Below are 14,120 nucleotides of genomic sequence, written 5' to 3'. Positions count from 1 at the left end.
CGCTGGGAGCCGTACTGGGAGCGCTGGGGGTATTGGGAGCACTGGCAAAATCCTCAAATCCCACCCCTCCCAGTCCCTCCCAGTCCACCCCAATCCCTCCCAGTCCATCCCAGTCCCCCCAGTATCTGCCAATCCTATCCCAGTCCCTCCCAGTCCATCCCAGGGCCCCCCCAACCCCTCCCAATCCCTCCCAGTTCCCTCCAGTGCCCCCCAGGCCCTCCCAGTCCCCCCCAATCCATCCCAGTCCCTCCCAATCCCCCCCCCCCCCCCTCCCCAGCACACTCAGACCCCCCAGTCTCTGTCTCCAATCACTTTATTGGGGTGGGGGCTTGGGGGCTGCACAGTGACATCACCGGGACAGGGGATGGGGGGGGACACACACCAAGCCCCCCCCATGTCCCCGCCGTGTCCCTCCATCCCACGGGACCCCCCCAAACTCTCCCTCCCTATTTGTTCTTCTTGAAGAAGCTGAAGCGTTTCTCCCTCTCCTTGTGCTCGCGGGCCCGGGGGGCTCCCTCGGCCGGGGGGGGCACCGGGGGGAGGCTCAGGGCCCTCGACATCGCCTTGGGGGGGCCCCCGGGCACCCCCGAACCCTCCCGGGGCCCCCCCGAGCCCGGCACGGCCCCGGCGGAGGCGGCGGCGGCTTCGATGGCCCGGAGCCACAGGGACATGTCGGCCTGGGGGGGACATGGGGACAATGGGGACACTGAGGGGACAGTGGGGGCATGGGGGGGACAGTGGGGACATGGGGGGGACAATGGGGACAGTGGGGGCATGGGGGGGACAGTGGGGACAATGAAGGGACAGTGGGGACACGGGCGGGGGGCAGGGGACAGCCAGGGACACCGAGGGGACAATGGGGACACTGAGGTGACAGTGGGGACACTGAGGGCACAGTGGGGGCACTGAGGGGACAGTGGGGACAACCAGGGGACAGTGGGGACACAGGGGTTGGCAGGGGACATAGGGGACACCAAAGGGACAATGGGGACACGGGGGGGGGGGGGGCTGGGGACAACCAGGGGACAGTGGGCCACGGGGGGGGGCAAGGGACATCAGGGGACATCGGGCACACGGACGGGACAATGGGGGGGGGGGGTCTCACCTCATCCTTAGCCTGGAACAGGAATTCCTTCCCATCGCTCAGCCTGGGGGGGGGCCTGGATCAGTCTCCAGGACCCCCCCATTGCGACCCCCTCGTGTCCCTCCATTTTTCCCCATCTTCCCCTCCCCATTTTTAACCATTTCCCTGCACATCTGCCCCATTACTCCCATATTTGTTTCTGCCTTTCTTCCCTATTTTTTTCCACATTTCCCACCCTGTTCTCACCCCATTTTTGCCCCATTTTGCTTTGCATTTCCCCCATCTCCTCCACATTTTTCTCCCCATTTTTCCCCCATCTCCCTCCAATTTCCCCCATTGTCCCCCCATTTTCCCCCAATTTCCCTTCAATTTCTCCCCATTTTCCCCCATTCCCCCCATTCTCTCCCCATTCTCCCCCCATCTCCCTCCCAGTTCTCTCCCAATTTCCCCCCGTTTTTCCCTCAATTTTCCCCTCAGTTTTCTCCCCCCAATTTTCCCCCATTTCTCCCCCATTCTCTCCCCAGTTTACCCCCCGTTCTCCCCCCATTTTTCCCCAATTTCCCCCTCCCCATTACCCCAGCCTGAAGACGTGTTTCCGTTTGCGGTAGGCGGTGGCGGGCTGGCAGCGGGCCCCGCGCAGGGGGGGTGGGGGGCTCGCCGTGGTACGGGACCCCCGCCCCAGCCCCCCGCGCGTCCTTGAACACGCTCAGGACCCCCCCCCGCAGCACGCAGTACAGGCTCTGCCACGACCTGGGGGGCACAGGGGGGGCTTAGGGGACCCCCACCCTCAGGACACAGCCTGGGGTCTGCCTGGGGTCTGGGGGGGAGTAATGGGGGGGATTTAGGAGGGGTTTAGGGGGACCCCCACCCCTGCAGACACAGCCCCAGCTCTGCCAGGACCTGGGGGGCCGTTGTGACTTTAGGGAGGGGCGTGGCACTTAATGGGCGTGGTCATGACAGGGCGCGGTCATGTGGGCGGGGTCATTATGCCCATATAAGGCAGTGACGTGGGGGCGTGTGAAGAGGCGTGGTCTGTGAGCATCGGGGGCGTGGCTTGTGTGGGAAGGGAGAAGGGGCGTGGCAATGAATGGGGCGCGTACCTAAGGCTGGGCCCTGTCCCCAGGTGCCCCCAGGGTGTCCCCAAGGCCCGGCAGTGTCCCCAGTGTGTCCCCAATGTGTCCCCAGCTGTCCCCAGGCTGTCCCCGGGTGTCCCCAATGTGTCCTCAGGGTGCTCTCAAGGCGGCCAGGCCATGTTCCAGCCCATCCCCAGTGTGTCCCCAAGGCTGGGCAATGTCCCCAGGCTGTCCCCAGGTGTCCCCAAGGTGTCCATGGGTGTCCCCAGGTGTCCCCCCAAGGCCTGGCCATGTCCCCAAGGTGTCCCCAGGCTGTCCCCAATGTGTCCCCAAGGGCCGGCAGTGTCCCCAGGTGTGTCCCCAAGGCCAGGCCATGTCCCCACTGTGTCCCCAGGTGTGTCCCCCCCTCACCTGTTGGTGGCTCTCTTGCCGGGCGCCTCCAGCTCCTGTTTCCGGCACAGCCCCCCTCGAGGGTCTCGGGCGGGGAGGGGCGCGGGGGGGCAGCGTGGCCGCCCCTCCCCCCGGGCCGGGCCCCCCCTCCTGCGTCGCTTTGGGGACCTGGGGAGGGGCACAGGAATGAGGGGGGGGGGGTCCCACAGGGGGGTTCGGGGGTGTCCCCCCCGCATTTGGGGGGGGTCGGGGGGCGTTACCTGGCCCGCGGCGCCGTCGGGGCGGATCCCGTTGAGGGCCGGGGGCTCCGGGGGGCGGCTCTGGGGGGTGGGCGTGGCCCTGGGGGGGGTGGGGACATGGGGGACACCCCCTTGTCACCCCCAGAGCCCCCTCCCCAAATCCCACATCTCCTTCCCCCCCCAAACCCGGGGGAGCTGCAGTCTCCCAACCCCCCCCCCAAATCTCAATGTTCCCCCCCCCCCCCAAAATCCCCCCCCTCCACCTGGCCCCCCCCTCACCTCGGCCCCTCCCCGCCCCCTCCCCCGTCCTGGCTCTCGGGGGGCACCACCGGGGGGGTCCCCCCGAGTTGGGCCTGCGCCGGGGGGGGCTCGGGGGGCTGCAGCTTCCTCGCCGCCTCCTCCTCCTCCTGCTGCCGCCGCCGCCGCTCCTTCTCCTCCAGCTGGGGGGGATCGGGGGGTCAGGGACACCCCGGTGATGGGGGGGACACAGGGATCCCATGGGGACACCCCGAGGGCGTGGGGGTGACACAGGGACCCTCAGCTGTGTCCCCTTGGGTCACAGTGGCTCCAGTGCCCACCCCCCCTTGTCCTCGCCATGTCCCCTCCCTGTGCCCCTTCCCCATTTCTCCTTCATGCCCCTTCCCCATTTCCCCTTCATTCCTCCCCCATTTTCCCCCTGTGCCCCTTCCCCATTTTCCCCCCATCTCCCCGTGTCCCCATTTTTCGCCTATTTCCCCCATCCCATTTCTCCCCCATTTTCCCCTATTTGCCCCCATCCCCCCGTGTCCCTGTGTCTCCATTTCCCCCCCATTTCTCCCCATTTTCCCCCCATGTCCCCCTCATGTCATCGACGTCCCCCTCCCCATTTCCTCCCCATGTCCCCCCATGTTCCTTTCCCCATTTTCCCCCATCTTCCCCCATGTCCCTCATTTTCTCCCCCGTCTCCATTTTCCCCCCCATGTCCCCTCTGTCCCTCATGTCCCCATGTCCCCCCTGTCCCCACATTCCCCCCATGTCCCCCCGTCCCTATTTTTCCCTCCTGTCCCCATGTCCCCCCTGTCCCCATGTTCTCCCATGCCCCCCTCCCCATTTCTCCCCCATTTTCCCCCATGTCCCTCTTTTTCCCCTCATGTCTCCTTGTTCTCCCCACTCCCCCCTGTCCCCATGTCCCCCTGTGTCCCCCTGTGTCCCCCGTCCCTATTTTCCCCCCATGCCCCCATGTTCCCATGTCCCCGCATGTCCCCATTTCCCCCCATATCCCCCCTTTCCCCATGTCCCCCCATGTCCCCCTCCCCATTTCTCCCTTTTCCCCCCCTTTTCCCCCATGTTCCCCATTTTCCCCTGTCCCCATGTCCCCCATATCCCCATGTCCCCCATCCCCATTTTCCCCCATGTCCCCCCATCCCCCTGCCCCCCATGTCCCCCTGGGTCCCTCATGTCCCCCTTTCCCTTGTGTCCCCATTTTCCCCCCTGTCCCCATGTCCCCACCGTGGTGAGGCGGCTCAGGGCAGCGAATCTCTCCTCCCAGGCTGCCGCCGCCTTCTGGAAGCTCTGGTGCCGTTTCAGGAGGGTCTCGGCCTCGGCCAGGCTGGAGCCCAGCTCGGGGGCACGGGCCAGGGGCTCCCTGCTGGCCAGCCAGGCCTCGGCCGTGGCCGCATCGCGCCCGAACACCAGCACCTCCAGCACTGGGGACACGGGGACGGTCACCAGGGGGACAGGGACAGCTCTGTGTCATCCCTGTGCCATCCCTGTGCCACCCCTGTGCCATCCCTGGGCACAGACACCATGGCCATTGTGCCCGAACAACAGCACCTCCAGCACTGGGGACACGGGGACAGTCACCAGGGACAGGGACAGCTCTGTGTCATCCCTGTGCCACCCCTGGGCACTGGGAGGGGACACAGGGACACCCCTCTGCCACCCCTGTCCCCCTCTGACAGGGACACGGGCACAGGAATCTCTCAGTTTGCACCTTCTGGGTGAGGGCCTGGCACAGGGGACATGAGAGGACACAGGGGACACGGGGGGGACATCAGGGGGACATGTGGTGTCCCCAGCCCTCACCAGTCTGCAGCCACTCCAGCTTGTCCTGCCAGCGCTCCCCGATGTCCCTGCGGCGCTCCTGGAGCTCGGCCAGCTCCTGGGACAGCTGGGGGGACACGGGCACAGGGGAGGGGACAAAGATTGGGACACGCTCGTGGGGACAGGGGAGGGGAGGAGCTTGGGGACAGGATGGGGACACAGGGATGGAGATACAGGAGTGGGGTTGGGACACAGGGACAGTGACAGGGACATGAGGGGACACAGGATGGGGACAAGGACACAGGGATGGAGATACAGGGGTGGGGTTGGGACATAGGGACATGAGGGGACACAGGAGGGGGACAGCACCCTGGAGACAAGGATTTGAATGAGGGATGGGGGGCTGGGGACTTGGGGACAGTGACAGTGCCAAGGATGGAGAGGTGGGGATGAGGACACAGTGCCAGGGTGACACAGGGCTGGGGTGGTGCCATGGTGCCAGGGTGACACAGGGCCGGGGTGACACAGTGCCAGGGTGACACAGGGCCAGGGTGACACAGGGCTGGGGTGACACAGGGCTGGGGTGACACAGCACTGAGGTGACACAGTGCCAGGGTGACACAGTGCCAGGGTGACACAGGGCTGGGTGACACAGTGCCAGGGTGACACAGGGCTGGGCTGGTGGCACGGTGCCAAGGTGACACAGGGCCGGGGTGACACAGCATTGAGGTGACACAGTGCCAGGGTGACACAGTGCCAGGGTGACACAGGGCTGGGGTGGTGACACAGTGCCAGGGTGACACAGGGCCAGGGTGACACAGGGCTGGGGTGACACAGGGCTGGGGTGACACAGCACTGAGGTGACACAGTGCCAGGGTGACACAGTGCCAGGGTGACACAGGGCTGGGTGACACAGTGCCAGGGTGACACAGGGCTGGGCTGGTGGCACGGTGCCAAGGTGACACAGGGCCGGGGTGACACAGCATTGAGGTGACACAGTGCCAGGGTGACACAGTGCCAGGGTGACACAGGGCTGGGGTGGTGACACGGTGCCAGGGTGACACAGGGCTGGGGTGGTGACACAGTGCCAGGGTGACACAGTGCCAGGGTGACACAGGGCCAGGGTGACACAGTGCCAGGGTGACACAGGGCTGGGTGACACAGTGCCAGGGTGACACAGGGCTGGGCTGGTGACACGGTGCCAGGCTGTCCCACCTTGTCGGCGTCGTGGTGGCCCCGCTGCAGCAGCGCGGTGGCCGCGGCCACGGCCGCCCCGAAGGAGCCCTCGCGCGCCTCCAGCTCCGCCCGCAGCCCCTGGTGCTGCTGGATCAGCAGCTCGGCCGCGGTGACATCCCTGGCAGGGGACAGGGACACCGGGGGGTCACCACGGGGTCACCACGGGGTCACCTCCTGGCTCTGCCTGGGCACGGCGGGCAGGGCTGGGCCACCAGGGTGGCCACGGTCACAGCCCCGCGCTGGGGTCACTGCGGGGTCCTTGAGATGTCCCCATGTCCCCAGGGCTGTCTGCACATGTGTCTTCATGTCCCTGTGTGTCCCCCTGTCCCCACGGTGTCCCTGTGTCCCAGTGCTGTGCCCCCCTGTCCCTGCAGTGTCCCCGTGTCCACACAGTGTCCCCTCCATCCCCAGAGTGTCCCCGTGTCCCTCCTGTCCCCACAGTGTCCCCCTGTCCCCACAGTGTCCCCATGTTCCCAGTCCCCAGTCCCCCCATCCCTGCAGTGCCCCCGCAGTGTACCCGTGTCCCCCTGTCCTTGTGTCCCCATGTCCTCCATGTCCTCATGGTGTCCCCTTGTCCCTCCCATCTCTGTGGTGTCCCCATGTCCTCCCATCCCACACCTGTCCCCCTGTCCCTGCAGTGTCCCCGCAGTGTCCCCACGGTGTCCCCATGTCCCCCCTGTCCCTGCAGTGTCCCCGCATTGTCCCTATGTCTCAGTGCTGTCACCACCCATCCCTGTGGTGTCCCTGTATCTTCCCTGTCCCCGTGGTGTCCCCATGTCCCCCCTGTCGCCGCAGTGTCCCCACGGTGTCCCCATGTCCCCAGCCCCACCTGTCCCCACAGTGTCCCCGCAGTGTCCCCCTGTCCCCAGCCCCACCTGTCCCTGCAGTGTCCCCACGGTGTCCCCATGTCCCCAGCCGCACCTGGGCCTCTCACGGGCCTGCAGCTGCAGCTGCACGCCGTCCATCCAGAGCCGCAGGTCGCGGGCGGCGCGCAGGAACCGGAATTGCTCCACGCTGTCCCCGAGCAGGCGGCGCCGGCGCTGGCAGCGCCCGCGGAGCTCGGCCCAGGCCGCGGCCACCGCGCCCTCCTGCGCCCGCAGCTCCTCAGCGCGAGGGCCCGCGTACGCCGCGGCCAGGCGGGAGGCAGACTCCTGCACAGCCGACACCTGGGGACATGGGACAGGTGTGACAGGTGTGACATGGGACAGGTGTGACATGGGACAGGTGAGACAGGTGAGACATGGGACAGGTATGACAGGTGTGATATGGGACAGGTGTGACATGGGACAGGTGAGACAGGTGTGACAGGCGGGCAGCAGACTCCTGCACAGCCGACACCTGGGAACATGGGACAGGTGAGACAGGTGTGACATGGGACAGGTGTGACAGGTGTGATATGGGACAGGTGTGACAGGTGTGACAGGCGGGCAGCGGACTCCTGCACAGCCGACACCTGGGAACATGGGACAGGTGAGACAGGTGTGACATGGGACAGGTGTGACATGGGACAGGTGTGACAGGTGTGACATGGGACAGGTGTGATATGGGACAGGTGTGACAGGCAGGCGGCGGACTCCTGCACAGCCGACACCTGGGGACATGGGACAGGTGAGACATGGGACAGGTGAGACAGGTGTGACAGGTGTGATATGGGACAGGTGAGATATGGGACAGGTGTGACAGGCAGGCAGCAGATTCCTGGACAGCCGACACCTGGGGACAGGTGGGACAGGTGAGATATGGGACAGGTGTGATATGGGACAGCTGTGACAGGTGGGACAGCTGTGACATGGTACAGGTGACATATCCCCCTCACAGCCACCTCCTGTTGTTCCCATCCCCTCACTTGTCCTTGTTCCACACTGTGTCTCCATGTTCCCTCACCTGTCCCTGTCCCTGTCCCCTCACCTGCACGCTCAGGGCCTGCACGTCGTGCTCGAAGGCGCGGTGCTGCCCTCACCTGTCCCCATCCCCATGCCCTCACCTGTCCCCTGTCCCTGTCCCTGTCCCTGTCCCCCGTCCCCTCACCTGCACGCTCAGCGCCTGCACGTCGTGCTTGAAGGCGTGGTGCTGCCCTCACCTGTCCCTGTCCCCTGTCCCCTGTCCCCTCACCTGCACGCTCAGCGCCTGCACGTCGTGCTCGAGGGCGCGGTGCTGCCCTCACCTGTCCCTGTCCCAGTCCCTGTCCCCTGTCCCCTCACCTGCACGCTCAGCGCCTGCACGTCGTGCTCGAAGGCGCGGTGCTGCCTCTCCAGCCCCTCGGCGCCGCGCAGGTCCCGGCCCAGCTCCTCGGGCACCTGCCGGGCTTTGGCGCGGAGCTGCTCCAGCACCTGGCGGGCGTCGCGGCGGAAGCGCTGCAGGTCGTGGGCGGCCGCCAGCTCCTGCGCCCGCGTGGCCACCAGCTCCAGCAGCTCGGCCCAGGCCTCGTTGAGCCCCGCCTGCCACTGCGCCACGGCCGCGCGCTCGGGGTGGCCCCCGGAGATGAGCGCCGCCGCCGCCGCGTTGGCCGCGTCCACCCGCTCCTGGCCCAGCCCGCCCGTGTCCCGGGAGAACTCGCGGAACTTGTCCCGCAGCAGCTGCGGGGACACGGGACACCGTCAGGGCACGGGGACACGGGACAGCAGACAGGGGACATGGGGACAGGATGGGGGACACAGGACAGGGGATGGGGGACAGGGGATGGGGGTAAGGGGACAGGGGGACACAGGACATGGAGACATGGGATAGGGGACACAGGACAGGGGATGGAGGACATGGGATAGGGGACACTGGATAGGGGATGGGGGACATGGGATGGGGGCCAGGGGACAGGGGGACAGGGGGACATGGGGACATGGGGACAGGGGACCAAGGACAGGGGACCAAGGACATGGGGACAGGGGGACAGGGGGACAGGGGGACAGGGGGACAGGGGACCAAGGACATGGGGACAGAGGGACACAGGATAGAGGACACAGGACAAGGATCAGGGGACATGGAACAGGAGTCAGGGGATGTGGGAGACAGGGGACACAGGACACGGGACAGCAGGATACGGAACAGGGGACAGGGGGTCAGTGTCACAACACCCATGTCCCCCGTGTCCCCTCAGTGTCCCCTCAATGTCACAACACCCATGTCCCCCCTTCGTGTCCCCCCATGTCCCTCGTGTCCCCTCAGTGTCCCCTCAGTGTCCCCTCACCGTGACGTGCTCGAAGTCCTGTCCCAGCTCCCGGGACGCTGCCACCACCTCTCTCTCCGAGATCCACTGCTCCAGGTCGTCGAGGTCGCGGCGCAGCTGGCACAGGCGGTGGTGGCCCTGCAGGGTGGCCCTGCGCTCCCCGGCCAGGTGGCACAGCCCCGCGTGGAGACGCTGCAGCTGCGCCGCGCGGGCACGGAGCCGCTCGCTGCAGGGGACAGGGACAGGGGGGACACCAGGGGACAGAGATGTCACCCAGGGGACAAGGGACAGTGGTGTCACCAGGGGATAGGGGACAGAGGTGTCACTAGGGGGACAGTGGTGTCACCCAGGAGAGCAGGGACAGCGATGTCAGGGGACACACATGGACATCAGTGACAACGGACATGGCAATAGGGGACACAGGGGACACAGGGACCTCAGGGGACAAGGCTGTCAAGGGTCATGGTGGCCATGCAGAGGCGTCCCCAGAGTGCCCCCAGGGTGTCCCCACCCATCAGGTGTCCCATGGTGTCCCCAGGTGCCCCCAGGTGTCCCCAGGGTGTCCCGGGGGTGTCCCCAGGTGTGCCACGGATGTCCCCAGGGGTGTCCCCAGGTGTCCCCAGGGTATCCCGGGGGTGACCCCAGGCTGTCCCCAGGTGTCCCCACCCGTCGGGGTGCCCGCTGCCCGCCATGGCCCGGCCCTGCTCCGCCAGCAGCTCCACGGTGCCGCCGTAGTCGCGCAGCTCCTGCTCCAGCCCCAGGTGCCGGCTCAGCATGGCCTGGGCGCCCGGCTCGTCCTGGGGACACCACAGGGACACCGCGGGGCTGTCACCACCCCCAGCGCGTCCTGTGGGTGCCCCTGACTCCTCCAGGCCACTCACTGACCCTCCAGACCCCCCAAAAATCCCCTCTGACCCTCCAGACCCCCCAAAAATCCCCTCTGACCCTCCACAAATCCCCTCTGACCCCCAGAGATCCCCTATAGGCCCCCCCCAAAGCCCCATAAACCCCTCCCAATCCCCCTGAACCCATCACAGATGCCCCCATAGACCCTCCAGAACCCCCAAATCCCCCATAGACCCTACAGACACCCCACAGACCCTCCAAGACCCTCCAAACCCCCAACAGACACACCCAGACACCCCACAGACCCCCCCCAGACCCCCCAAATCCTCCCATAGACCCTTCCCAATCCCCCTGAACCCATCACAGATCTGCCATAGACACCCTCAGACACCCCAAACCCCTCCATAGACCCTCCACACATCCCATAGACACACCCAAACACCCCAAAAACCCCACAAACCCTTCCCAATCCCCCTGAACCCATCATAGACCCTCCCCACAGACCCTCCAGACACCCCATAGACACCCCCAGACACACCAAACCCCCCCATAGACACCCCCAGACACCCCATAGACCCTCCAGAATCCCCCCCAACCCCCTCCCCACATCCCCCCATAAACTGGGGGTGACCCCGCTGTCCCCATGGCGGGGGTCCCGGCCCTGAGGGGGAATCCCGGCCCTGGGTAGGGGGGTGTCCCGTCCCTGTGCCCCCACCTTGGCCTTGTCCTGGGCCAGCATGTGCAGCTCCCGCTCCCCCAGCCAGGCCTCGGCGGCCGCGGCGTCGCGCAGGAAGCGCTGGGCGGCCAGCGCGGCCTCCAGGCGCCGCTGCCTCCGCTCCACCTGTGCCCTCAGCTCCTTCCAGGCCTCCCTCAGGGCCGCGACCCCTCCGGGGACCCCCCCGGGCACTCCCGGCTCCGGGACACCCCCGGGCACCCCATCGGGCACCCCCGGCTCCGGGAGCCCCGGGCCGGGCAGCGCCTCCCGCTCCAGCAGCTCCGACACGCGGCGCTCGCGGCCCTGCAGCTCCTTCTGCAGCGTCTGAGGGGCAAATTGGGGGATTTATGAGGGAAATTGGGGTGTCTATGAGGGAAATTGGGGGGTCTAGGGGGTCTGTAGGGGAAATTGGGGGGATATGGGGGAAATTGGGGGGTTTAGGGGGATTTATGAGGGAAATTGGGGAGTCTGGGAGAGGTTTATGAGGGAAATTGGGGTGTCTACGAGGGAAATTGGGGGGTCCAGGGGGTCTGGGAGGGGCTTATGGGGGAAATTGGGGGATCTAGGGGGGTTTATGGGGGAAATTGGGGGGGTCTAGGATGTCTGGGAGGGGCTTATGAGGGAAATTGGGAGTCTAGGGGGGTTCATGGGGAAAATTGGGGGTCACTGGTGGAAAACTGGGAGGCCTGGGGTCTATGGGGGAGTTTATGGGGGGGTTCATGGGTTCATGGAGGAAAATGTGGGATCTGAGGGATCTGTGGAGGTCATGGAATGAATCCTGGGGGGACACAGGGGGACATTTGGGGATCCTGTGACCCACCTCGTTCTTCTGGAGCAGCAGCTGCACCGAGGGCAGGTCCTTGCCGTGGTCCGTGGACATGGCCAGGGCCTGGCGTTCCTGTACCCACAGCTGGGGACATTGGGGACATTGGGGTCAATGGGGCCATTGGGGCCATTGGGGACATGGGGGTCGGTGGGGACACGGGGGTCAGTGGGGACGATGGGGGTCAGTGGGGACACTGGGGACATTGGGGTCAATGGGGAATGGGGGTCAGTGGGGATATCAGGGACATTGAGGACATTGGGGACATCGGAGTTATTGGGGACATTGGGGGTGACAGGGGGCCTGGGACACTGTGGGGACAGGAATGAGGGGGACTCAAGGACTGAGGGTCAGGAACAGCCATGGGGGGGAGAACTTGGGGTTCACAGATTGTGGGTCCAGGATTTGGGGTCAGGAATGGGGTGGGGGCCAGAGACTTTGGGGTCAGGAATGGGGTGCGGGTCAGGTATTTGGGATCAGGAATAGGGGGGTCACGCACGGGAACCCCAGAGGATTTTGGGGTCCCCCCACTCACGAGCTCGTCCTCCAGGTCCCTCCGGAACTGGTGAAGCTCCCTGGCGGCCGCCAGGCTCCGCCCGCGCTCCCGCAGCGGCTCCCGCAGCTCCCGGAACTGCTGCTCCAGCTCCCGCACCTGCTCCTGCACCCCCGCGCTCCGGGGGTGCCCCGGGCTGAGCCCCCCGGCCTGGGCCCGCAGCGCCCCCACCTCCTGCTCCCGCAGCGCCGCCTGCGTCTCCAGCAACTGCAGGGAAATTGGGGGGTCAGGGACCCCAAAATCTGCACCCCAAAGGGCCCCCAGCTCTGCTCCCATAGCGCCACTTGTGTCTCCAGCAGCTGAGGGGAAATTGGGGGTCAGGGACCCCAAAATCTGCACCCCAAAACCTGAACTCTAAAAGCTGCAGCCAAATCCTGCATCACAGACCCGCACCCCCAAATCTGCACCCCAAAACCTGAACCCCGGAACCTGCACTCAAAGTCTGCACCCCCAAATCTGCAGCACAAAACCTGTGCCCAAAAAAACCAAACCCCAAAAAGCTGAACCCAAATCCTGCGTCAGAAACCTTTACCTCAAAACCTGAGCATCTCAAAATCTGCACCCTAAACCTTCACCCCAAAATCTTCACACCCCAAAATCTGCATCCTAAACCTTCACCCCAAAACCTTCACACCCCAAAATTTGCACCCTAAACCTTCACCCCAAAACCTTCACACTCCAAAATTTGCACCCTAAACCTTCACCCCAAAACCTTCACACCCCAAAATTTGCACCCTAAACCTTCACCCCAAAACCTTCACACCCCAAAATTTGCACCCTAAACCTTCACCCCAAAACCTTCACACCCCAAAATTTGCACCCTAAACCTTCACCCCAAAACCTGCTTATCCCAAACCCACACCCCAAACTCACCCAAAACCCACCCTCCAAACCTGCACCTTCACCCCACACCCCAAACCTTCACCCCAAACCTTCCCCCTGTTCCCCACAGCCCCATTTCCCGTTTCCCATTTCCCTTTTCCCATGTCCCAGCCCTGACCTGGTGCCGGGTCAGCAGGACCCCCACGCTGGTCAGGTCCTGGCCGCAGTGGCCGGAGCGGAGCTGGGCGCGGACCCCGGCCAGCCACGAGCGCAGTCCGGCGCAGGCCTGGGCGCAGCTCTCGGCGCGCGCGGCCTCGGCCAGACCCCGGCCCTTGGCGGCCGCCGCCGCCTCCACCTGTGCCCACAGCGCCCGCAGCTCCTGCCGGGGAGCGGTCACTTGTCCGGCCAGGGCTGGACGTGCCCGTGCCAGCTGCTCGCCGTCCTGTGGGACACGGGAATGGTGGCACCGAGTTACGGGAGAGACCCCGAGACTGTCAGGGTTGGACCCAAAACCATCACGGAATGGGCAACATCAAGATTGGAATTTTGTGAAATTATTGAGGTTGGACTCGATGAGTCGTGGGGTGATGAGGGTTGGGCACATGGGGTGGTAGGATCATAGAAATCCATGGAACCATCAAGGTTGGACCCAAAAAGCCATGGAATGGGCAACATCAAGGTTGGAATTTTGTGAAATTATTGAGGTTGGACTTGATGAGTTGTGGGGTGATGAGGGTTGGGCACATGGGGTGGTGGGATCATAGAAACCCATGGAACCACCAAGGTTGGGACACGGGAATGGTGGCACGGAGTTACGGGAGAGACCCCGAGACTGTCAGGGTTGGACCCAAAACCATCACGGAATGGACAACGTCAATATTGGAATTTTGTGAAATTATTGAGGTTGGACTCGATGAGTCGTGGGGTGATGAGGGTTGGGCACATGGGGTGGTGGGATCATAGAAACCCATGGAACCATCAAGGTTGGACCCAAAAAGTCAGGAATCATCAATGCTACACGGGATCCTTGAGGCTGACCCAGTAAATTGTGGGATTGTGAAGATTGGACCCATGGAATGGTGAGATCATCGAAACCAGACCCATGGACTCATGGAATTATTAAGGCTGGACCCGCAGAACCACGGAATCACTGAGGT

At 64.9% G+C, this 14,120-nt stretch overlaps 1 protein-coding gene across 1 annotated transcript in view; it reads right to left on the bottom strand.

The window, feature by feature from the left end:
* Positions 1 to 580: 580 nt before the first annotated feature.
* The window catches only part of SPTBN2 (spectrin beta, non-erythrocytic 2), a 33,577-nt gene continuing 20,037 nt past the window's right edge, over positions 581 to 14,120 (bottom strand). Inside the window, exons 20-36 of the mRNA XM_074533732.1 lie at positions 13,142 to 13,405; positions 12,124 to 12,348; positions 11,586 to 11,675; positions 10,766 to 11,089; positions 9,871 to 10,001; positions 9,226 to 9,430; positions 8,246 to 8,620; positions 6,966 to 7,210; positions 6,024 to 6,162; positions 4,851 to 4,935; positions 4,275 to 4,471; positions 3,066 to 3,226; positions 2,808 to 2,886; positions 2,569 to 2,715; positions 1,660 to 1,834; positions 1,106 to 1,148; positions 581 to 677 (exon numbers count right to left, since the gene is read on the bottom strand). Of these exons, the coding sequence (XP_074389833.1) occupies positions 1,144 to 1,148; positions 1,660 to 1,834; positions 2,569 to 2,715; positions 2,808 to 2,886; positions 3,066 to 3,226; positions 4,275 to 4,471; positions 4,851 to 4,935; positions 6,024 to 6,162; positions 6,966 to 7,210; positions 8,246 to 8,620; positions 9,226 to 9,430; positions 9,871 to 10,001; positions 10,766 to 11,089; positions 11,586 to 11,675; positions 12,124 to 12,348; positions 13,142 to 13,405 (2,847 nt within the window). The 3' untranslated portion in view covers positions 581 to 677; positions 1,106 to 1,143. The remainder of the gene's footprint in view (positions 678 to 1,105; positions 1,149 to 1,659; positions 1,835 to 2,568; positions 2,716 to 2,807; positions 2,887 to 3,065; positions 3,227 to 4,274; positions 4,472 to 4,850; positions 4,936 to 6,023; positions 6,163 to 6,965; positions 7,211 to 8,245; positions 8,621 to 9,225; positions 9,431 to 9,870; positions 10,002 to 10,765; positions 11,090 to 11,585; positions 11,676 to 12,123; positions 12,349 to 13,141; positions 13,406 to 14,120) is intronic.

The sequence above is a fragment of the Zonotrichia albicollis genome (genome assembly GCF_047830755.1).
Source record: "Zonotrichia albicollis isolate bZonAlb1 chromosome 34 unlocalized genomic scaffold, bZonAlb1.hap1 SUPER_34_unloc_1, whole genome shotgun sequence".
NCBI classification, from domain to species: Eukaryota; Metazoa; Chordata; class Aves; order Passeriformes; family Passerellidae; genus Zonotrichia; species Zonotrichia albicollis.
Note: the sequence above shows the minus strand (reverse complement) of the source record. Positions and strands in the feature narration are given on the sequence as shown.